Source organism: Helianthus annuus, chromosome 13 (genome assembly GCF_002127325.2).
Source record: "Helianthus annuus cultivar XRQ/B chromosome 13, HanXRQr2.0-SUNRISE, whole genome shotgun sequence".
Taxonomy (NCBI): domain Eukaryota; kingdom Viridiplantae; phylum Streptophyta; class Magnoliopsida; order Asterales; family Asteraceae; genus Helianthus; species Helianthus annuus.
In genome coordinates, this window is record NC_035445.2 from 109,610,596 (window position 1) to 109,636,364 (window position 25,769).

A 25,769-nucleotide genomic window follows, 5' to 3' on the forward strand; every position below is an offset into this window, starting at 1 on the left:
CATGCGCCTGTGCAACCACGTGTGTGTACTTTCAAGACCTTCATGGATTGCAAGCCTCTCCCTTTCAATGGCAATGAGGGTGCCATAGGCCTTCTGCACTGGATCGAGAAGGTCGAAGCTATCTTTGCTGTCTGCGAGTATCCCCCTGCTAATTGGGTGAAGTTTGCTACTGGCACACTTGAAGGAAACGCGCTTTCATGGTGGAAAGCACAGATTCAAATGCTTGGTTTGGAAACTGCTAATGCTACTGCATGGGAAGACTTCAAGGATATGATTAAAGAAGAGTACTGTCACAGGGATGACATCCACAAACTCGAGAACGAGTACTTTGAGCTTAAGATGGTTGGGTCAGAGATTGAGACCTACACCAAACTGTCCAACGACTATGCTGCTCTTTGCCCAAACATGTCCCGACCTATGTACCGAAGGGTCGAATTGTACATCAAGGGTTTGGCCCCAGAGATTCGAAGCCATGTGACCTCAGCCAACCTCACTACCATTCAGCCCGTCGTCCGTCTTGCACACAAACTCACTGATCAGGCTGTGGAATAGGGCAAGTTGCCCAAAAGGATCAGTGCTACTGATGGAACTTCTGGTGATAACAAGCGTAAGTAGGAAGGAAACCAAAGCAAGGATGCTAACCCCACTCAGGCCCCGACTCAGCAAAGGAAGACTGGAAACAACAAAGGCCCGCAGCAACAGGGTGGCTATCGAGGGAACCATCCCAAGTGTAACAAGTGTAACCGACATCACAGCGGGCTATGTGGCAAAAGTCAGTGTCAGCGATGCAACAAGATGGGGCATGAAGCCAAAGATTGTAGGAGTCAGTTCCCAGCTAGGCAGAATCAGCAACAACCACAACAACAACAGCAGCAAGCAAATAATCATGGGTGCTACAAATGTGGAGCAACGGGGCACATGCGAAGGGATTGCCCTGAACTGAACCAGAACCGCAATAACAACCAGGGAGCTGGAAATAACGATCAAAACAACAACAATGCTGGAAATGGTGCAAGAGGAAGAGCTTTTGTGATTGGAGCTGGAGAAGCAAGGAATGACCCCAACGTCGTGGCGGGTAAGTTCCTACTCGATGATCGTTATGTTTCTGTATTATTTGATTCTGGAGCCGATGCTAGTTATGTATCCCTACGTATTAGTAAGAAACTTAAGCACCCGCCTGCGTTATTAAGTTCTAAGCATATCGTCGAGTTAGCTAATGGTAGAAACATCGAGGCCTCACATGTGATCAACGACTGCAAGCTAGTACTGTCTGGTCAGACGTTTAGCATCGATCTTTTCCCTATCAATCTTGGAAGCTTCGACGTTGTCATTGGTATGGATTGGTTATCCAAACATCGCGTCGAAATCCTCTGTCAAGAGAAAATGGTTCGCATCCCCCGCCGTTCTGGCAAACCCCTCATCGTTCAAGGTGACAAAGGCGGAGAAGTCACATGCATCATCTCATTCTTAAAAGCCCAGAAGTGTTTAGATAAAGGGCACACCGCCGTCTTAGCACTTGTCACCGACACACAGGAGAAGGAAAAGAGGATTGAAGATTTTCCAGTGGTACGTGACTACCCCGAGGTATTTCCTGAAGAACTACCTAGACTCCCTCCCCACCGTCAGGTCGAATTTCAAATCGAGCTAGCTCCCGGAGCAGCGCCTATAGCTCGTGCGCCTTATCGAGTAGCCCCCGCAGAATTAAAGGAACTTTCTGCACAACTACAAGAGCTATTGGATAAGGGATTTATCCGTCCTAGTTCGTCACCCTGGGGAGCACCAGTGCTCTTTGTTAAGAAGAAGGATGACACATTCCGAATGTGCATCGACTATCGTGAGCTAAACAAGGTTACCATCAAGAATCGCTACCCACTCCCGCGCATCGACGATCTGTTCGATCAGTTGCAAGGATCGAGCTACTACTCTAAGATTGACCTGCGATCAGGTTATCACCAGCTGAGAGTCCGTGATGAAGACATCTCCAAAACTGCCTTCAGAACCCGTTATGGTCATTATGAATTCCTTGTCATGCCCTTTGGGATGACTAACGCGCCTGCAGTGTTCATGGACCTCATGAACCGCGTGTGCAAACCCTACCTCGACAAGTTCGTGATTGTGTTTATCGACGACATCCTGTGTAACGCCCCGCGTTTTCGTACTTCCTAAAATCAGAAACCATCGTTTGTAAAACTATTTTTGGAAACTTCGTAGCCTTGAAATCGTTCTCTGATTAAAAGCGATGTAAAATCCGAGACTTGGATCATGAATAAAACTCGTATTTTGTTAATCACATGTTATGCATACTTTATATATGCTCATACGTTCAATTTCGTGGAACAAATTATGCTTATTCATAATTCTTGGAAACTATGTGCTAAACTTGTAAATACATGAAACTTACGCATAAAACATATTTCGGTCATAGACGATACTTGAATACGACCTTTGTACGCTTAAATATACTTGATTATGTTCCTCATACTCAAATGAACCTCAAACTATGCTTTTGTGACAAGAATGACCCTTAAAACCCCTAAAATGCATCAATTACATAACTTCAGGGGCCAAATTGTAAAAAATGAAACTTGTTTCCTGAACCCAGGTGGCGCGCGGCCCGCGTCCACTAGCCTGGATATCCCAGGCGGGCCGCGTGAGGCTCGTGTCTGCAGACCCCCTGGACAGTCGCGACCAGCCACCATTTTGAGCAGGATTTTTGAGTTTAAACCGTGTTTTGGCTCTTGTAATCACCTCTAATCAACCCTAAACACCTCCTTATAAATACCCAAGCCTCCCCAAGCACTTGGACACTTTCACCAATCTCTAATATCACCAAAACACTCCCAAATTCAAGCAAGAATCTGCATTTTCGGACAGATTCATACCTCTACACTAAACTTGGTATAACTTGCTCATTTCTTGATGAAAACACTTGATTCTTCTTCCTATTTGCTTGGTTAATCATGGAGTTTGATTCTTTGACTTCTCCTTGGAGAAATCAGACATGGAATTGCTCCGAAATTGACCAAAAACTTTCTGTTTTGTTACAAACTTATGTAAACATCATCCAACTTGTGTTTGACACAACTCAAGCCAATGTCCTAATGCTTACAACCCCTCTTATGGTTGGTTAAGCTTAAAAACATGGTTGGGACATCTAAATCAGGGGTTAAAACCTCATAAACTTTCTGTTTTAATTAGGGTTTTACCCACAAGTAGTGTTCAAGTATGAAACTTGATGAATGTGTGATGGTTGGACTAGCTTGGGCTATCCTTCATAAGAATCCACTCATTACTTGATGTTTTTCCATAGATTAGTTGTTGTTATTACCTTAATACTTGTATGTTCATGACCCTCCTTGTTGTTTATAACAACAAGTGTAGTGGTGAACAATAGAGGTGCCTAAACGGAAGCTTGTTCTTCCTACCTCATGTATGAACTCTATGACACAAAGAGGTGCCTAAATGGAGACATTGATCTCCTACCTCATGCTTGAATCATAAGACTTGTAACCAATATAATATCTAAGCTATTCTATGTACATACATATATACCTAAGTAACTAAACTTGATGGTAACTTAATAGTTACTTGTCAAGAATATGTTACATCATCTATGACCATGCTCTTGTTGACTCTAATGGACCTTTGAATCCATGAAATCATACCAACTCTCTTGAGTTCTAATGGTGTCAAGAACAAGGGTTATGTGTACTAGATGATTATTTTCACATGTTATTCTCATATGTTATTTTCATATTCTTTTATTCCGAATCTCGACCCTAAACATACTTGAACTTTAACCCTTACATATTCAACCTTCTAACCCCATCAACTTCGTCACATTGGATAATCGGAAAGCATATGCAACTTTGTGAGTATACTCGCAACCCCCTTTTTATGTTTATCACTTTTTGGGGTGTAACATGTTTTACTATTAAACTACACTTAAACCTTTTCTTTATGCAATGCACAAAACAATCCTTATACATGAATACTATGTTACGATACTTGATACTTACGTGGACCATACTTATGACACACCATCACCACCACTGCAACCAACATAGCCGACCCACCACCACCACCCTAGCAGATCCACCACCACCACTGTCGACACACCACCACCACTACCACCACAGCCGATACACCACCACCACCACCACCACAACCGACCCACCACCACCACCACCACTGCCGACACACCACCACCACCACTGCCACCAACATAGCCGACCCACCACCACCACCATAGCCGACCTACCACCACCACAACCACCCTAGCCGGCCCACCACCACCACCATAGCCGGTCGACCACCACCACCACCATAGTCGACCCACCACCACCACAACCACCCCAGCCGGCCCAACACCACCACCATAACCGGCCCACCACCACCATAACCGGTCCACCACCACCACCATAGCCGACCCACCACCATCACCACCCCAGCCGACCCACCACCACCACCACAACCACCCCATCCGACCCACCACTACCACAACCGACCCACCACCACCACCACCCCAGCCGACCCACCACCACCACCATAGCCGACTCACCACCATCACCACAGCCGACCCACCACCACCACCACCAAAGGAGACCTACCACCATCACCACCACCATAGCCGGCCCACCACCACCACCACAACCGGCCCACCACCACCACCACAACCACCCCAGCCGACCCACCACCACCACCACCATAGCCGACCAACCACCACCACCCCAGCCGACCCACTACCACCACCATAGTCGGCCCACCACCACCACGATAGCCGACCAACCACCACCACCCCAGCCGACCCACTACCACCACCATAGCCGGCCCACCACCACCACCATAGCCGGCCCATCACCACCACCATAGCCGGCCCACCACCACCACCATAGCCGACCCACCACCATCACCAACCCAGCCGACCCACCACAACCACCCCATCCAACCCACCACCACCACAACCGACCCACCACCACCACAACCACCCCAGTCGACCCACCACCACCACCATAGCCGACTCACCACCATCACCACAGCCGAGCCACCACCACCACCACCAAAGCAGACCTACCACCATCACCACCACCATAGCCGGCCCACCACCGCCACCATACCCGATCGACCACCACCATCACCACCACCATAGCCGGCCCACCACCGCCACCATACCCGACCGACCACCACACCACCACCAAAGCAGACCTACCACCATCACCACCACCATCACCACCACCATAGCCGGCCCACCACCACCACCACAACCGACCCACCACCACCACCACCACAGCCGACACACCATCACCACCACTGCAACCAACATAGCCGACCCACCACCACCACCACCCTAGCCGACCCACCACAACCACCCCAGCCGGCCCACCACCACCACCATAGCCGGACCACCACCACCATAACCGACCCACCACCACCACCACAACCACCCGATCCGACCCACCACCACCACCACCACAGCCGACACACCATCACTGCCACCAACATAGCCGACCCACCACCATCACTACCACCCTAGCCGACCCACCACCAAGACAATCGAGATTATCATGACATATGACATAGTGAAAAATTAATAAAATCTAAGAAAAGATACATTAATCTTATGTATTTCGGCCGTTCCTAACGAACTATTTAATAATACCATTATACCACACAACAAGACATCAATAAACATTTTAATTTTCATTTGTAACATTAATTATTTTTTCTAGTAACCATCAAATTCAATAAGAAAAAACAAAAAACAAATAACCTGATAAAAAATTAAACTATATTAATATAACACATCACTAGAGAAAGCACATGTCTAAACTCTAAACACACCTTTTACCCTCAGTGAGAAAGCACACCACATGGATCTCAATCTCAAACCCCTCATCCACCATCCATTCAAACCCCTCATCCAACGGTTTAAAATAACTCTAAAAACACAAAATCCGTAAACACAAAATAACCTCTCAAACAAGCACACCCCAAGATCCCTGCCCCCACCCTTTTTGCTTCAGTTCAACCACCAGAATCACCCACATCTCCATCATCGGCGACCACCGCAGGCGGCGGTGGCGTGGTGGAGTTTGTCGGGTCGTTGTTCGAGCGAGAGAGAGAGAAACAGCGAGATGAGAGAGACAGAAACGGCGGCGCCGGCAGCCGTACCGGTCGCCGGCAACGACAATCGTGCCGACATTGGCGACGGTAAAGGTGGGTTATTCTTCTCGGGTCAGTTTAGGCTGTGCTCGGTTCAGTCATTTGGCTCGAGTTATATCCCGCTCAGTTCAGGTATGTGGTTCGATTCGAGACGAGTTTCGTTCAAGTTTGGGTTCTGTTTTCAGTTTTGGCACGGGGGATTTTGGTTCGACCGGTAATGGCAGCAAAAGTAGTGCCGGTTTGAGTCCAGGTTGTGGTCCGGGTCTCAGGTTAACGACTCTGTTTTGCCTCGGGTTTTCGGGTCAGACTCTCGTGTTTTGGTTCCGCGTGAAATCAGTGTTTGTTTAAGATTTATGAGTTTTTAAGTTCAAAAGTAATAGTTTGTTTCAAATTTATGTTTTTTACTTATAATTTTGGTATACATTTGTAATTTGTGTTATCGAGAGTTCAGGTAGGGGATTGGGGTTTACTAAAAATATGTATTTAATTATTATTTTGATTTAGTTTTGTACTGGAGATGATTTTGAATCGAAAGAACTTTTTGATTTTGTTTTTCATAATTATGTATATTTGCTTTCTGTAAAACAGGGTTTAATCATTTCTTTTTTATTTTTATAGTTTATATGACCAAAAACTGATGTCATTGAATTTTTGAAAAACGTAGATCTGTGAATGTTTTAAAAATTTATTCTAGTGACTAATGCAAGTTGAGGTTGAATTATGTGAATTATGATAGTATTGTAGACATCATGGTGTTTTTGTTTGAGTTTGCAGGGATATGCCCACTCGAAGCTCGCTTGGTTATGGTTATTTCAATTGCACCAATGCTCAAGATGGTTAGTTATGTGTTTGAAAAGTTGGATACTGTCTATATTGTAACTCTTGTTGTGTCAATATTTGAGGAGTTGTTATTGTTTAGTAACTGACTTAGATTGAATTAAATGGCTTGTAAGATGGTTTTTAGTTGGGACAAAACTACAAGTGATCATAACCAAAATGGGCTTGAGGATTCAAGAAAGAGGTGCAATGATCAAGGGTATACCCTTCGTTCATCTCGCCAACGACCTTTTTTGGTTCAACCGCTCTCACCTCCTGCTCTATCTTATTCACTCTATCCTCTTTCAGTTAACTGTTCTAATTATAAATGTATTAACTTCTGTGGGTTTACTTCTTAAAGATCTCATTCTATCTACTTTTGATGTTTTTCAGTATCAATACGGGCCGAAATCATGCTTCCATAAGAACAAAGCCGACTTTGGGATTAAGATTCCAATGGCGTGAGTAGTGATTCATATAATATATGACTTTCTTTATGTATTCAATTTAAAAACTAAGTCTTGATTTCATGAATTGCAGGGTGTTTGTACTAATACTATGCAACCATGACTTTATGCACTAGTGACACAAATGGGTTCAACCATGAGTCGGCCATGTTCAACGATCATGTGGTAGTAATTTAACATTTAACTTTAAAGATTGCATTTCATACATACGTACACTTGCGTCTATATTTTAAACATTATTTTATTAATCTAACGTTATGTTTTGTTAGGCAATTTATACGGTTCCGGTTGCAAGTATAAATTGAAGACGTTGGTTTGAGTTGCAAGTACGTAGACATTGGTTCGGGAAGTTATTGTATATCACATTCATCTTTATAGATATATGTATCTGTGTTACTTTGAAAACTTTGTAATTTACATTGTTGGATTATGTTATATGGGTTTAATTTAATTTTGTTTTTTGTATATTTAATTTTTAAGTTTAGATAATTTGTTTATAACAATAATTTATTGGGGATTTTTAATAAAATTTCCTGGAAATTGAATGAAAAAGGAATATTGTATTTAGCTTAAACACCAAGAGATGCGTTTCTAAAACCGCATCTCTTGAATACATTAAGAAAAAAATAGTTTTTTGCTTAAAATATCAAAAGATGGGGTTCTAGAACCGCATCTTTTGGACCCGCATCTTTTGACATATAGCTATAAGATGCTATGCCATAAGATGCGGGTCTAGAACCGCATCTTATAGCCAATTTAACCGCATTATTTGATCATTTTTGTACCAGTGAATGTAGAAGTTTTATAATACTAATTAAAAAAAATGGTGACGTTTTATACTAAGAGTTGATAAAAAATGTAGAAGTTTTATAATACTAATTTAAAAAAAGTTGACGTTTTATACTAACACTTGATAAAAAATGTAGAAGTTTTATAATATTAATTATAAAAAATATTGACGTTTTATAATAATAATTAACTAATAAAAATGTTGCCATTTTTCTAAATATATTAAATAAAAAATGACATTTATATACCTTCCTTTTATAACAATAAATAATAATAAATATAAATGTTTATATTTTTTTTTATTTTAACAACAATTTAAAAAATATATATATAAAGTTTTTTTTAAATAATATTTCATCCCAATGAAAACCCACCCCCCCCCCAATTTTATTCCACACAAAAGAGCCAATGATTGGGCAATCATTGGCTAACATCCAATCATTGACAATTAATAAGATGTGTGAAAAAGTAACCAAAAAGTAAACGTATAGGGCAATGAGGGGCTTATCAGGTGGGTCCATTTTCAGGCGTATAAGGCAATGAGGGGTGTATAGGGTTAGGGGATGTGTGAATAAATTGAAGGGATGTGTGAATAACCAGACCCTTATATAAAGTTAACATTACAAGTTCGGGTCGGTTTTGATTATATCGGTTAACCAAAGCTTCATAACCATAACCATAACCGATTGAGCGGTTATACAAAGTTTCATAACCATAACCATTGGTTATATTGGTTATCGGTTATTAGTGGTTCGGTTATGTTGGTTATGGTTCGATTATCGGTTATGGTGGTTAATTTGCTCACCCCTACCTTAAATTTTAGCATAGTTATCATAAACTCTTGAACTTTAAAAATTTCTTTTTTTCTTTTTAAACCAACCCTAAACTTTTCACTTTTTAAAATTTAACAACAAAATTTTATATTTTATTCTTTTTTTGAATCCTTGCGTCTTTCTTATTTTTATCTACCTTTTAAGTGGCCACAAAGCATAGGTAACTACCAACTACTATCTTATTTTGCTACCTTTAAACTTCAATGAACTTACCGTATGCTTCATAAACTGCCACTCATGTTGAATCCCTGTCGCAATAGACGAGTGAGAAACCAACCAGTGAATAGAAAAAGGTATATTAAAACGTTCCCATTCTTAAACTTAAAATAAGGTATGATAAGAAACTTAGTTAACAAATGACAACTAAACTAGAGTGTGCCCTAACCAACCCCATAACATTGAAAGAGTGCATGACAAGAGGTCACCCCCCCCCCCCCCTCCCTACTCTCTATAAAAGTCCCAATTTGTTGCATCCATCTTCCACAACCAGTTACTGACTGAATCAATCCTTTTATTCATAATAAACCATAATCTCTACACCAACCCTTCTGAAAAATCTTTCTAACCGATCCCATCAATCACCATGAAGATTATGCAAACAATCTTCTTGGTAGCCATCACCATCACCATTACCTCCACCATCACCACCACCTCCCCAACATCTCCGGCAACCACAAGGCCCATTAGCCGGTTCCTTGCGGACCAACAACCAAACCCTAGAGCCGCAGATCACTGCAACAAAGACGATGAGATTTGTTATGTTTTGGAAGGTAAAAACTCGACTTGTTGTAACAACAAGTGCATGGATTTGAGTGAGGATAAACATAACTGTGGAGCCTGCAAGAAGAAGTGCAAGTTTACGAACTCGTGTTGCGATGGAGGGTGTGTGAATTTGGCTTATGATAAGAGGCATTGTGGGTCGTGTGGAAACAAGTGCATGCCTGGTGGTTATTGCATATATGGTCTCTGCAACTATGCTTAATTGGTTAAGTTCATATTATTCTTCGATCTGGATATTGTTTCGGTCTCTAATTAATTCATGCATGTTTGTATTAATAATTATTAATGTTAAATTCTCACGCTTAACATGAAAAGTGTTGTTTATTCTTACTTTATACTTGTAATAAATTTTGTAATTTTGCTCATTTTTATATTATAGACTTCATTGTTTGTTTTTGTGATAATTTGTCATTAGTATACAAGGTCAAGGAGTATCATAGACGGTATTTAATGGTTGACAATCCACCGGTAAATGCGGTTATCAACGACTATCCGCCGGTAATAGTACCACGAAAAACGGTCATGGTGATCTCATTCTCGATAGAATACAACGAAATTTACTGAGAGATCATTGACGGACCTATTTATGGACAGATCGTAGACAACTTGTAAGGTTGTCGAAAGTTACCTTTAACTAAGTTTATCGTTCGTGATACTCCTTTTTAAAGCAATGAGCGGGTTGCATCTTGAGTATTTTTTGATGATTTTGTGCGTCAAAAATGAGCGGTATTTTGGGCGTGAAATTAGAGATACTGGCATGCAATTGTTGTTCAATCTTTGCTTTATTCCAACATTGAGATTCTACCATCAAAATTGGTCCATTTCTTGTAAAACACCTTTGGTGCTGTAAACTTTTACACAAATTTAAGAATCATAAACTAATACCGATGGGGTGTTGGTCTATCGACAAAGGCTAAGTCTTTAAACACCTAGGTGTGAGACAGAAAGGTTCTACGTTCAAGTCCCATATAGACAACAAGAAATAAAAGAAATTTAAAGTTAAAAAAATAATAAACTAGTATTGGAACTTTTGTTCTTTGAATTTGTTGAAATCTTACTCAAATAGCTCTGGGATTACCAGTAAATTGTTTATTATTGAGTAATTAAATGTATGTTACGCGTCTCTCTCTCTATATCTCAATCTCAATACATATAGCCATATAGGGCTGTTCTAGTAGAAATTCTAGCATCTGTATATGTATAATTACACAATCTTATGGTAAAAGTTAGGATAAAAAAAATCATGACAAGGGTAGGAATGGATATGGTCCATTGATTTTAAATATGGAGTGTTTAGATTAGGTTGGAAAAACAGTCACTCGAAATTATAGGGATTGTACACTCGTGTTAGAGATTAAAAAAAAAGTCGCATGATTTTTTGGTATATATATATATATATATTTTAAAATAGCATATAAAAAGTTATAGACGTTTAAAAATAAAAAGAAACTTGCATATAATTTGCATGTGTTATGTTCTTGAGATGTGAGAACCATGTGCAAGTTTCTTATACCATTTGCCCTTCTTTCTTCCTCCTTATTTGAAAACTTATTACTCTTTAATGACTTTCTACATTTCTCACGTTTTCTTCACTTTCTAACATTCTTCTCCAATCTTATATATACATAATGACCTATTTATGGACAGATCATAGACAACTTGTAAGGTTGTCGAAATTACCTTTAATTAATTTTATCGTTCGTGATACTCCTTTTTAAAAGCAATGAGTGTGAGTTGCATCTTGAGTTTTTTTTTTCTTTTTTTTTTTTTTGATGATTTTTTGCGTCACAAATGAGCGGTATTTTGGGCGTGGAATTAGAGATACTGGCGTGCAATTGTTGTTCAATCTTTGCTTTATTCCAACTTTGAGATTCTACCATGAAAATTGGTCGGCTATATATAAACACGTAATTTCTTGTAAAACACCTTTGGTGTTGTAAACTTTTACACAAATTGAAGAATCATAAACTAATAGCAACGGGTGGTGGTCCATTTACAAATACCAATGGACGGTGGTTCATGTCACACCCCCAAAATCCACACGCGTAGTATCACCGCTTGAGAGCGTGACATGACCAGGATCAAGCCACCAATCATATTGAACATGTAATTAATAAGTAAAAGTAAATGTCATTCAACCACCAATATGAAAGGTGTTCAAAATATAAATATGTTATCACTGTTTAGCGGAAGCGTATAAATAAAACTCATCATAATAAAGTACAAAATGTCATAAGGTGTTTTAACGAAACATTCACGATCCGTGCCCACAACGACCTGCTCCTCCTTGTGCAAGCTCCATATGTACCTAAGGTCCTGCAAGGCATGCAACAGAGAGTCAACAACAAGTTAAGCGAGTTTACAGTTAATAGTTCAGTAATAGTAATGGTATAGTAAGCATTGCGTTCGTTCATTAAGTCATGTATCGTATTAGTTCGTATCGCAGCCCTCTAGGCATGTATGCGAAGATTGGGGAAAGTTCTCATGTATTCTAGACTATATATATTTGTATCGCGGCCACCCTGCCATGTGTGCGAAGTTTTAGTATATAGTTCGCGGCCTTTCCAAAGCATGTGTGCGAAGATCAGTCATAATATCGCGGCCAACCCCTGGCGTGTGTGCGAAGATCAGTTCAATTCGTATACTAGTCTAGTCGTATCTCATCATTACCCTTCCACACCCTGAGGACGATATCATTTAATTCTATCATCTGAGCCTGTACGAATAAATCATCCAACCCCATTCCCACTCTGGGAGTCCCATGCCTTGGCTTGTGTGAACTCACCTTGGTTTGCTCGGTATGCTAGGTATGTTCTCACGGTTTATCAATCAAGTCCTAGAGTACGCATGTGTACATGATCAGTTTATATTCAAATTGTTCACGTATAGGTATAATCACAGTAGTACTAAACATGTATTCAATATCATACAAGTCATGCATATCACTTAACAGCAGTTAATCTATCCAGTTAACTTCTAACAGAGTTAAGTCAGGTTACTGTGCAAAGTATTCAAGTCGGCGAAACACTGATTGGCGAAACATACTCTGTTTCGTCAACTACCCTTTGACGAAACAAAATTCTATTTCGTCGATAACCCTTGGCGAAACACATTCTGTTTCGCCGAGAGTTCTGTTTCACCAAACAAGTCAGTTACGTCGAACATCAGTTACGTCAAATATCAATTACGTCAATCATGCCTATCAGTTACAGTATCAACACAGAAACCCTAGTCAGCCGTCGTAACGATACGCAACAATCATACAGAAATCATACAATATTCAGGACATCGGTAACATAGTTCTAACACGAAATCATCAGATCGGCAAGAACATTCGGCCCATTCACATAAAATCATAGTATCGGATTAACAATATCAGTAAACCAGTTTCATTGATCAACCACTCATTCAGTTTGACATCAACATGCATCACGGTTAAACATAAATCAATCGTTAAGGCCATAAACATCCACCATTGGATCATTTTTACAAACCCTAATCTCTATCTATGGTTAATAAGAAATCATGACAGTCGTGCATTCACAGATTCAGCATGGTGTTTGTCAACAATTCACAATTCATAATCTAATAAACACTAACAATAACTAACCGGAACTAAGCGAGTAATACGGGCGGAAAAAGATGAACTCTCGGATGATGGGGGTTGCCGACGATGCACAGGAGAGCTCTAGGGTTTTTCTTGTTTGCTAAAGTTGTAACAAATAACCCGTGGAACTAGTTAAATACTCGATGTAACGTATTGGGCCGTTACTGGGCCTCAACGAATCTGGGCCGGTGAAACAGGCTGTTTCGTCGAGAGACTTGCAACGAAACAAAACCCTGTTTCGTCGAGTATGTTCATGGCGAATCACAACTCTGTTTCGTCGAGTTGTTGATGGTGAATCATTCTAAGTGTTTTATAATAATCCATGATATATTTTACAACAACAATAAATCACATATATGCACAATCATAACACGTTTCATTAAAACGTAACATGTATGGTTACAAGTCAAACAAGTCAACTACTAAACAGTCAAAGTCAACATGCAATAAATGTGAAAGTGAAAGTCGGAAACTCGAGTTGTCACATTATCCCCAACTTGAAGGAAATTTCGTCCCTAAATTTAGCATGCGGTTACTAAGGAAGCTAGGTAAGTTGTATCGTTCACTGGTTTTCCTGGGGTGTCACATCATCCCCCCGTTGATTTGGAATTTCGTCCCGAAATTCTACTGTAGTAGCTTCACCCTCAGTAGTGGTTGCATTGGTTCCGAATAACTGGGGATACTTGAGTTTCATTTGATCTTCACGCTCCGAGGTGAACTCTGGGCCGCGACGGGAGTTCCAACGAACGCGAACAAGAGGGATTCTCGTGTTCTTGAGGACCTTAACATCCTGGTCCGTGATTTCAACAGGTTCCTCGACGAACTACAACCGCTCGTCGATAGTGAGCTCCTTCAAGGGAACTATGAGGGTCTCATCTGACAGGCACTTCTTCAGATTCGACACGTGAAAGACATTGTGAACTGCACCGAGTTCAGCTGGTAAGTTTAGCTTTTATGCCACTTTGCCAATCTTCTCAATGATCTCAAACGTTCCGACGTACCGCGGACTTAGTTTGCGTCGCTTGCCAAAGTGAACCACACCCTTCCAGGGTGAAACTTTAAGTAAAACCCGGTCCCCGACCTGAAATTCCAACGGTTTCCTACGCTTATCCGCGTAGCTTTTCTGACGGTCGCGAGCTGCCGCTATGCGTTGCCGTATCTGCGCAATCTTTTCTGTGGTGTCCACTACAATCTCTGGACCCGTGATCTGACTATCCCCCACCTCTGCCTAACAGAGAGGTGACCGGCATTTACGCCCGTACAATGCCTCGAAGAGAGCGGCTTGTATGCTGGTGTGATAACTGTTATTGTATGAGAACTCCACCAAAGGGAGATGCTTTTCCCAGCTGTTGCCGAAGTCGATAACGCATGCCCGAAGCATGTCTTCGAGAGTCTGGATCGTTCGCTCAGACTGCCCATCCGTCTGAGGATGATATGCTGTGCTCATGTCTAATCGTGAGCCAAAAGATTTGTGCATCGCTTGCCATAGCTCTGACGTGAATCGTGCATCCCGATCCGAAATGATGGAGGTGGGCACCCCGTGCCTCGAAACGACTTCTTTAAGATAAACGTCTGTGAGAGTGGAGAACTTATCCGTTTCCTTAATAGCCAGGAAGTGTGCAGACTTGGTGAGTCGATCCACGATCACCCATATAGTATCATTCCCACGCTGGGATCTGGGTAGGCCTGTAACAAAATCCATGGAAATTTCTTCCCATTTCCATTGCGGTATCCTGGGTTGCTGAAGTAGGCCCGCTGGTTTCTGATACTCCACCTTGACTTTTGCACATGTCAAACACTTGCCGACGTAAGTAGCGATGTGGGCTTTCATGCTAGGCCACCAGTATGTTGTTTTGAGATCGTGGTACATTTTAACCGACCCTGGATGTACCGAGTAGCGAGACTTGTGTGCCTCATCCATCACAAGTTCCCGTAATACGCCATCAAGTGGGACCCAAATACGCCCCGTTACATAGTAGGCGCCGTCTTCCTTCAGCTCCATACGTTGTCTTGAGCTGCGTAAGGCTTCAGCCTTGACATTTTCTGGTTTCAATGCTTCCACCTGAGCATCTCGTATCTGTGCAGGAAGACTAGACTGGATGGTGAGCTGCAAGGCTCGTACGCGTCTAGGTAAAGTGTCTTTTCGACTGAGAGCGTCGGCCACAACATTAGCTTTGCCTGGATGGTACTGGATGGCGCATTCGTAATCCTTAAGCAGTTCGACCCATCGTCGTTGACGCATATTCAATTCCTTCTGCTTGAAGATATGCTCGAGACTCCTGTGATCGGTGTAAATTGTGCACTTGGTACCGTACAGGTAGTGTCGCTATATCTTAAGCGCGAAAACAACAGCTCCCAGCTCTAGATCGTGCGTCGTGTAGTTCCGTTCGTGAACCTTGAGTTGACGAGAATCGTAGGCAATAACTTTATCCCGTTGCATCAATACGCAACCAAGCCCCCTTATCGATGCGTCGCAATAGACCCCAAAATCGTCTGTGCCCTCTGGCAATGAGAGAATAGGTGCACTGCAAAGCCTATCCTTTAAGTACTGAAAAGCGGTTTCCTGGGACTCTCCCCAACGGGTGACACCTTTCTGTGTCAGTAGTGTAAGTGGTTGCGCGATCTTGGAGAAGTCTTTGATGAGTCGTCTGTAGTAACCCGCCAAACCCAAGAATTGGCGTATTTCCGTTGGTGTACGCGGTGCAGGCCAGTTCCTGATCGAATCTACCTTGGATGGAAAGACATGAATCCCATCCCTGTTCACCACATGGCCTAAGAAGTGGACTTCATGAAGCCAGAAGTCACATTTAGTAAACTTGGCGTACAGTTGTTCCTTTCGAAGAAGTTCCAAGATAAGACGTAAATGCTGCTCGTGTTCCTCCTGACTCTTGGAGTATATCAGAATGTCGTCGATGAAGACAATGACGAACTTGTCTAGATAGGGTTTGTACACCCTGTTCATAAGATCCATGAAAACTGCAGGCGCGCTCGTAAGCCCAAATGGCATGACTAGGAACTCGTAATGGCCGCAGCAAGTTCTGAATGTTGTCTTGGAGACTTCCTCATCCCGGACTCTCAGCTGATGATAACCAGACCTTAGGTCAACCTTGGAGTAGTAACTCGACCCTTGCAACTGGTCGAATAAGTCGTCAATGCGTGGAAGAGGATAACGGTTCTTCACTGTGACTTTGTTCAGTTTACGGTAATCAATTTCACATCCTGAAGGTGCCATCCTTCTTTTTCACAGATAATTGGTATCCAAGAGTTCTTGTAGCTCCCCAAGGCGAAGAGATAGGTCAGATGAATCCCTTATCCAAGATTTCTTGTAGCTGCGTCGATAGTTCTTCCGATTCTGGTGGAGCTAAGCGATACGGTGCTCGAGCTATGGGTGCTGCTCCTGGAGCAAGCTTGATTTGAAATTCGACCTGACGATGAGGCGGTAGACCAGGTAAATCTTTAGGAAACACCTGAAGTAAGTCACGTACAACTGAATGGTCTTCCAACTTCTTTTCTTTCGCTGATGCGTCAGTAACGAGAGCCAAAATTGCGGTGTGGCCCTTCCGCAAACATTTCTGAGCCTTCAAGAAAGAGGTGATGCCAACCACAGCACCACTCTTGTCGCTTTGAACTTCAAGAGGTTCTTGACCAGAACGAGGAATGCGAACAATCCTTTCTTTGCATAGGATTTCTGCTTGCTGTTGCTGCTGGCGATTCCGATTTGCAGGCCGTGGGCTCCTGAATCCTTAGCTTCATGGCCCATCTTGAGACACCTCTGGCAACGTCCCTCGCTGCACTAACCACCGTGGTGTCTGTTGCATTAGTTTCACATTGGTTGAATTCCCCGATATCCACCCTGCCCCTGACCACCAGAAGTTGGCTGACTCGGCTCTGGTGATCACTATTTCTTGTGTTGCTGCTGTGCTTGAGACCGAACGGTAGTTGAACCCTTGCTGGAATACCCATCCCAATTCCGCTTGTTGTCACTAGGAGTAGCGGGAGTAGCAGAAGTGGTAGCGGTAGTAATAGCGCTGATACAACTAGGCAGCCTGTTCTGTTCCACTGCCTGATCCGTGAGGCGATGAGCAAGACGCTGAATGTCTTGGATATTGTCGAGGTTAGCCGATGTAGCATGGCTCTGAATCTCTGAGGCTAGACCCTTGAGGTACAATTCGATACGCTTGCTTGGAGGGTCCACCGTGGTTGAACACAAGATGGCCAGTTCGTGCGACCGTTTCGTATAAGCCTTAATTCCTGACCCCGTCATTTTCAAATGGTAAAGCTCCACTTCCAACTTGTGGATGTCATCACGCGTGTAGTATTCCCTTTTAATGCGTTCTTTGAATTCGTTCCTGGGGTGGCGTGAGCAGCTGCCAGCCCTAATATCTGAACTTGCGCGTTCCACCAGGTTAGCGCGATTCCTTCCAACGTGCCACTGGCGTAATTGACCCTGCGAGCCTCAGGGCATTCACACATCTCGAACACTAACTCGAGCTTCTCAAACCAATGGAGTAGTCCCACTGCTCCTTCCATGCCACTGAATGTGCTAGGACGACAGTCCACGAAGTTCTTGAATGTGTAGACAGGTTGTTGTGCGTTCTGACCCGTTGCGCGAGAAAGATAGGTCAAGGTTAAGCGCGAGAGTTGGGTCACGAGTGTAGGATCTAACATCCTAGGATAGGTCTGGGATAGCAGGTTATACCTCCTGCTTGTGCGGCTGCAAACGCCGCCGCAACTTGTTCGTTAATGAGAGCCGTCAACTGGGCTTGAGTCATGTTAAGACGTCCAGACATGATCGAACAATAAAGGTAGCAAAAGTATGAATGGTTCGCGAGTAGTGCGATGACAGAAGAGTGTAAGCACATAGGTGTTCTCAAGTAGTAATAAATAGTGAGCAAAGTAATGTAAGCATTCTACGAGCAAAGTTCTATGCAATTCTAGCATGTAGGCAATAAACATAAACCTTATTACCTAGGATGTTGAGTCTTGCACGTGGAGCGAAGCGTCGTTGTGGATCGTTGAGAGCACTGTTCTGGTTATAGTCTGGTTTTAATAAAAACGTTTTCCCATATTAAAACCAAGTTCTCTATAACCAATGGCTCTGATACCAATCTGTCACACCCCCAAAATCCACACGCGGAGTATCACCGCTTGGGAGCGTGACTGACCAGGATCAAGCCACCAATCATATTGAACATGTAATTAATAAGTAAAAGTAAATGTCATTCAACCACCAATATGAAAGGTGTTCAAAATATAAATATGTTATCACTGTTTAGCGGAAGCGTATAAATAAAACTCATCATAATAAAGTACAAAATGTCATAAGGTGTTTTAACGAAACATTCACGATCCGTGCCCACAACGACCTGCTCCTCCTTGTGCAAGCTCCATATGTACCTAAGGTCCTGCAAGGCATGCAACAGAGAGTCAACAACAAGTTAAGCGAGTTCACAGTTAAGAGTTCAGTAATAGTAATGGTATAGTAAGCATTGCGTTCGTTCATTAAGTCATGTATCGTATTAGTTCGTATCGCAGCCCTCTAGGCATGTATGCGAAGATTGGGGAAAGTTCTCATGTATTCTAGACTATGTATATTTGTATCGCGGCCACCCTGCCATGTGTGCGAAGTTTTAGTATATAGTTCGCGGCCTTTCCAAAGCATGTGTGCGAAAATCAGTCATAATATCGCGGCCAACCCCTGGCGTGTGTGTGAAGATCAGTTCAATTCGTATACTAGTCTAGTCGTATCTCGTCATTACCCTTCCACACCCTGAGGACGATATCATTTAATTCTATCATCTGAGCCTGTACGAATAAATCATCCAACCCCATTCCCACTCTGGGAGTCCCATGCCTTGGCTTGTGTGAACTCACCTTGGTTTGCTCGGTATGCTAGGTATGTTCTCACGGTTTATCAATCAAGTCCTAGAGTACGCATGTGTACATGATCAGTTTATATTCAAATTGTTCACGTATAGGTATAATCACAGTAGTACTAAACATGTATTCAATATCATACAAGTCATGCATATCACTTAACAGCAGTTAATCTATCCAGTTAACTTCTAACAGAGTTAAGTCAGGTTACTGTGCAAAGTATTCAAGTCGGCAAAACACAAATTGGCGAAACATACTCTGTTTCGTCAACTACCCTTTGACGAAACAAAATTCTATTTCGTCGATAACCCTTGGCGAAACACATTCTGTTTCGCCGAGAGTTCTGTTTCACCAAACAAGTCAGTTACGTCGAACATCAGTTACGTCAAATATCAATTACGTCAATCATGCCGATCAGTTACAGTATCAACACAGAAACCCTAGTCAGCCGTCGTAACGATACGCAACAATCATACAGAAATCATACAATATTCTGGACATCGGTAACATAGTTCTAACACGAAATCATCAGATCGGCAAGAACATTCGGCCCATTCACATAAAATCATAGTATCGGATTAACAATATCAGTAAACCAGTTTCATTGATCAACCACTCATTCAGTTTGACATCAACATGCATCACGGTTAAACATAAATCAATCGTTAAGGCCATAAACATCCACCATTGGCTCATTTTTACAAACCCTAATCTCTATCTATGGTTAATAAGAAATCATGACAGTCGTGCATTCACAGATTCAGCATGGTGTTTGTCAACAATTCACAATTCATAATCTAATAAACACTAACAATAAGTAACCAGAACTAAGCGAGTAATACGGGTAGAAAAAGATGAACTCTCGGATGATGGGGGTTGCCGACGATGCACAGGAGAGCTCTAGGGTTTTTCTTGTTTGCTAAAGTTGTAACAAATAACCCGTGGAACTAGTTAAATACTCGATGTAACGTATTGGGCCGTTACTGGGCCTCAACGAATCTGGGCCGGTGAAACAGGCTGTTTCGTCGAGAGACTTGCAACGAAACAAAACCCTGTTTCGTCGAGTATGTTCAGGGCGAATCACAACTCTGTTTCGTCGAGTTGTTGATGGTGAATCATTCTAAGTGTTTTATAATAATCCATGATATATTTTACAACAACAATAAATCACATATATGCACAATCATAACACGTTTCATTAAAACGTAACATGTATGGTTACAAGTCAAACAAGTCAACTACTAAACAGTCAAAGTCAACATGCAATAAATGTGAAAGTGAAAGTCGGAAACTTGAGTTGTCACATTATCCCCAACTTGAAGGAAATTTCGTCCCGAAATTTAGCATGCGGTTACTGAGGAAGCTAGGTAAGTTGTATCGTTCACTGGTTTTCCTGGGGTGTCACAGTTCATTTACAAATACAAAATCTTTAAACACCTAGGTTTGGGACAGAAAGGTTATTAGATTTATGAATTAAATACATTACATATAGAATGATAATCAATATGTAGACATGTACAAGGGCCTATAAATAAATAGAAATAACAACAAGGGTCTTGAGTATGTGAAGAGTCATCTGATATCCCCCGCAAGTGAAACGGTGGTCGTCTAATACGAAGCATCTTACGAAAGATGATGAACTGGGGTTTTGGAAAAAGATGTCAGCCACTTGAAGCTTGGTTGGAACAAATATGTAACTAGCTTGCCCGAAGTGATAATCAAGATCAATGTGCTTAGCACACTTGTTAGCAACTGGATTTTGTGTTAGGAAAAGAGCACTTTGATTGTCACATAGGATTGTCGGTCGATCCATCGGAAAAGAGTGAAGTTCACGAAGAAGATGTGTGATCCAAACTATTCCTGCAACAGTGTTTGCCATGGCCCTGTATTCGGATTCACAACTTGACCGAGAAACGGTGGGTTGCTTCTTAACACTTCAAGAGACGAGATTGCCTCCTAAAAATATAGAATATCCATATGTAGGATCGTGGTTCGACCCGAACAAGTCGTTCAGAAGAGTTTTCGTCAATTACAGGTGCGGAAAACAAGTAATCAATGTAGAAACAGCTAGCAAATCTCTTTAAACACCTTTCTGTATTGATTTATAACAGTTTACAACCAAATCTCGATCCGGCAGCACTTCGGTACGAGTTATCAAGACCTTTTTAAATGTTTCGCTTATGAGGCTATTTATAGTTGCTGAGGTTTCACTTGATTGTACATGTCACATAAGCAAAACCTCCAGCTGACATACAAGCGAACCTAACACTTGCCGTATAAGCGAAACTACATTGTGACAAATAAGCGGAACTACCTACCTATAACCGTATAAGCGAAACTATCTCCTAAAATACATACAATCTCCTGTTTCCTCGTAAAAACGTGCCCTGATCTAACAATCTAAAACTAAGACTCGATACAAGACGTAGTCGACAGATGCATGCACCAACAGACTCCCCCTCAGATGTTGAGAGTCGACTATCGAGTCATGACAATGCTGTGTCTTTACGTCTTTAGTCTTGATCAGTCTCTGGGCTTCTCTCTCTCTATCTTCGTCTCTTTCTCTTGAATGTTGACATCTTTAAAGTTCCTCATCATCAACATATACTCCCCCTAAAATGTTGATTCTTTCTGCACAAAACTCTACCACAAACATAAGTTTTATGCAAACATTTAAGCATATAAACTATCACTAATCACAAACTAATCAACCAATCAGATACTGATGAACCACTTGAAACTGTATCATTTTTATCTAAGCAACACACTATCTCAAATCATCTGTTCATCATGTTTAGCACTTAGAATTTTGAAAATCTGTTTTTCAATATCAGTTGTCGAAAATCTTTTTAACTTTTTCAAAATTTATGCTAAAACACACTAAAATCTTTTTGAATTTTCTGAAAGATAATACCTGACACCACTTGTAAATCAAAAGACTGCAGAAATGAAATATTTACAAACAGTATTTTGTGAGTTTGTGCAAGAGGATCATATCAGTTTTGTGACAAATCACTAACACCGTTAAGCTTTAAACATTCTCAGTTCTAAACAATTTACCTAGATTGTCAGTATATTGGTCCATTTTAAATTTTCACACAAATTTCAATTGATTCGAGATACGATAATAATGTTTTAGAAATTTAAACTCAATTGTGTATCACTCCACTCGAATATACTCCTGTATCCAGATCCCAATGTTCAGTCTTACAGGTGAGTATACCACAGATGATATCTGTAAAGGGGTTAAGTGCGAGGGCCGTGAGAGCTCAGGTCGATACTTCCGTATACGCAGAGAGATGACGGCTTCGACTTTAGGTGGGTCCCCTTTAGAGGATCTTTTGATTACAACAGCAGCGACTATCAATTTTATAGTTTCATCAGCTTGCTGAGGGCGATACTATGTTTCAAGCATTTTGCGGAAAGCATTATCCGGGGACTAGGTCAGTACTTCCATACAGCAGAAGTCCCGGGATAATACCCCAGATATCACTGAGTATAAAGACCTAGTATCTCAGAAAGAGGGACCTTTCAAACAAGATTTCGGGGGTTACTCATATATTCAAGAATAGTTACCCACGAATTAAGCAAGTTTGAATTAGGTTTATATGTCGTTTCAATTTACTAAATGTGCGAAAACCTACTGACACATCAGCAGTAAGATTGTTTATCATATTTTGACACTTCATATCTTTAGCATGTTGTGATAGTCTACTGATGTACTATCCTTTCCTCTTTTTCACAACAAAACTCATTTTTGAATTTATCATGTTTTTTGGCTTTTTCAAATTTTCTAATGTTTTTGGATTTTCTGAAATAGTAGAATTTCTACTCCCCCTAAAATGCATACACATTAAAGAAATTTGAAAACTATCTAAGCTCTTGCCCCACTAGAAACATGAAAGTAAACCAAACTATACAGAAATATGACAACTGATATCAAAACACATCAAATCGCCATTCATTTGGCATAAACAATCAGAACTCCCCCTATCAACAAACTATTTTCCCATTTAGATTTCAAAACACTTAAGTTTGTTTTAATCAAAATGGTTTTTCCAGAAAATAAGTTTGATTGATTTTATCACTTGTAGGATTATCAATAATAGTTTCGGGAATGTGATTCATCATATTGTCTCTCAACAATTTGTAGGAAAATACAAGTACAACTTAATGTCCATGATTTACCATATGCAATCAAGCATCAACAACTCTCCTAACCACTTGTAATTATAACTAACAAATACCACTAGTAAGCAAAACACAAACAAACCTCTTTACCGTTTGTATGATAGGCGTTACCGAATAAAACTCAAGAAAGATGCTGATTCATGCTCCACTCTTACCAATCTAGGAGCTCCGGCAAATCAGGTTTTTAGTCGAAGAAAATATCCACCCAAGCCTGACCAGTCTTGGGTTTCACCGAGCTACCATCACTCGATTTCTTACCTTTTCTCTTCTTCTCATAAAATTCCTTAACCCCTTTGACTTTTCTATCAATCATCTTACCAAAGATATGTTGAACTTTGGGGTTAAAGACCTTCTCAGCATCAAATTCCTGTTTATCATTATAAAATTGGTTAGAAATTTCAACTTTACCAATTTTCTTTTTATAATTCTCAGCCCGAAGTGATGGAAACTCCTCATCATTCACAATCGGAACTGATTTTTCGTCTTTTAAAACAGCTTCACATTTTGAAACAACTTGTGGCTCAACTGATTTTATGGAATCAGTTTCATCGCCCGAAGATAGCTCCTCTGATTTTGAAACAACTTGTGGCTCAACTGATTTCTTAACAACCCATTTCTGATTGTCAGATTTAGCTCTCTTCTTGTAAAACTTGTTCGAACTCTCACCAATTTCAAATGTAGAATCTTGAAACAATTTTGTTCTATCAATTGGTGGTTCGAACTCAACTACTCTTTCCTTGAGTTTACGAGATACTCCCTGTTTTGATTGTATTGCCTTAGAACAATCTTGGGCAATATGTCCAACAGTGTTGCACCGGAAACAGGTTCTTGTATCTGTATTCTCCTCAGCCATCTTCTTCAATTCATCTTGCTTCTTTGCAAAGAACTCATTGTTTGACTGCCTCCAGAAATCTTTCTTTTCTTCTTCTTCAGATGACGTTCCTGAAACAAATGTCAATTTGGATTTAAAATAAAGAACATATTTTTCATTTTTCTGTTTTTCTGTAGGAGTAAAACCAAGACCTTTCTTTTTGAAATTACCGTTATGGTTTGATTTCTTTTGAAAACCAAAACCAGAACTGTAACCCTTTTTCTTATTTAATCTTTGTTGAACTCTTGAGGTGTAAGGATTAGGTTTTTCATTAAAACACAAGTCTTTTATTTTAGAAATATTAATTTCTGTGAGTTTGAAGACCTTTTTAATCAGTTCAGTTTTAACACCTCTTATTGGAAATTTCTCATCAGAATATAATTTGTCAGAATCATTCAAAGTGTAAGCAACTTTAAACAATCCATCATCCAAATTAGATTTTGATAACAGAAATTTTCTATCATAAACTATTTTGTCCTGTTTTTCTGTTTGACACGGAGTACTTAAACCAGACTTTGACTCTGACGCAAACTCCGACTTTGACTCCTCTATCTCATCGTTTTCTAACACATGATCCACGACTTTCTTCATCAATTGAGACTGTTGATCAGTGTCAGACGATGTAAACACGACATCAATACTATATGGTAGATTGACTGACGACTTCGACTCCCACTGTAAATTTGTTGCCTTTTTTACTCTTTCATCATTTGGATTTCTAGCTAGATATCCATTTTCCAGCGAGGGTGGACATCTGTTGTAACTGACACCTTGTTTCTTACCAGATGGCGTCTTTTCAGTGTCTTTCTTCTTTTTAATCTTCTTCCCTGGAGTCTTTACTTCAACCTTTTCTTCAGAAACTTTCTTTTCTTCAGTTACTTCATTTTCTTCAAATACCTTCAAACTTTCAGCCATCGGATAAATCCTGTCAATGACATAAGATGAACATGAGTAACTTTTTAATAAACGATTAACTCTTTCAGTTTCAATTCGTTAAAGTTCAAGTTTTTGTTCGAGATCAGCACACTTTTCAATATAGTTGTTTACAACTTTTTGTTTGACCATGAAAGCTCCCTGAAGTGTTTTCATTGCAGTTGCTTGCTCTTCACTTGTGTTATTGTACATGTTCATCGCTTTGTTGAGCACATCATAAGATTCCTTTAATCTGTTCATATTGTGAATCAAAGAACTATTTTGTTTCTTTACAACTTCACAATTTTCACAAATTATTGGACTCTTCTTAGCAACAGCTTCTTCATCAATCTTGAACTCTGGAACTTTCACTTTCTTTCGAATCACCGGAGTTGTTTCATCATCACTACTCACCGGTGTTTTCACCTTCTTCTTTTTCTTCTTTGCCTTCTCATTCTCACTAT

General features: G+C 40.9%; 2 protein-coding genes across 5 annotated transcripts; both read left to right on the forward strand.

Moving 5' to 3' along the window:
* Window positions 1-5,964: 5,964 nt before the first annotated feature.
* LOC110903122 lies at window positions 5,965-7,846 on the forward strand. 4 transcript variants are annotated; one of them, XR_002571686.2, is made up of 6 exons: window positions 5,965-6,294; window positions 6,937-6,998; window positions 7,116-7,198; window positions 7,372-7,439; window positions 7,519-7,610; window positions 7,715-7,846. XR_002571686.2 is itself a non-coding variant. In XM_022149284.2 (6 exons), the coding sequence occupies exons 1-5, from the start codon at window positions 6,135-6,137 to the stop codon at window positions 7,559-7,561; spliced, it is 453 nt and encodes a 150-aa protein (XP_022004976.1). In that variant the 5' UTR covers window positions 5,970-6,134; the 3' UTR covers window positions 7,562-7,610; window positions 7,715-7,846. The 4 variants fall into 4 exon arrangements, 3 of the variants coding, with proteins under 3 accessions (XP_022004976.1, XP_022004975.1, XP_022004977.1); XM_022149284.2 differs by having other exon boundaries at window positions 5,970-6,294; window positions 7,116-7,235; XM_022149283.2 differs by having other exon boundaries at window positions 5,971-6,294; window positions 7,116-7,286.
* Window positions 7,847-9,572: 1,726 nt separating this feature from the next.
* Window positions 9,573-10,212, forward strand: LOC110903123 (stigma-specific STIG1-like protein 2). Its single transcript, XM_022149286.2, has one exon. The coding sequence runs from the start codon at window positions 9,651-9,653 to the stop codon at window positions 10,047-10,049; it is 399 nt and encodes a 132-aa protein (XP_022004978.1). The 5' UTR covers window positions 9,573-9,650; the 3' UTR covers window positions 10,050-10,212.
* Window positions 10,213-25,769: the final 15,557 nt, after the last annotated feature.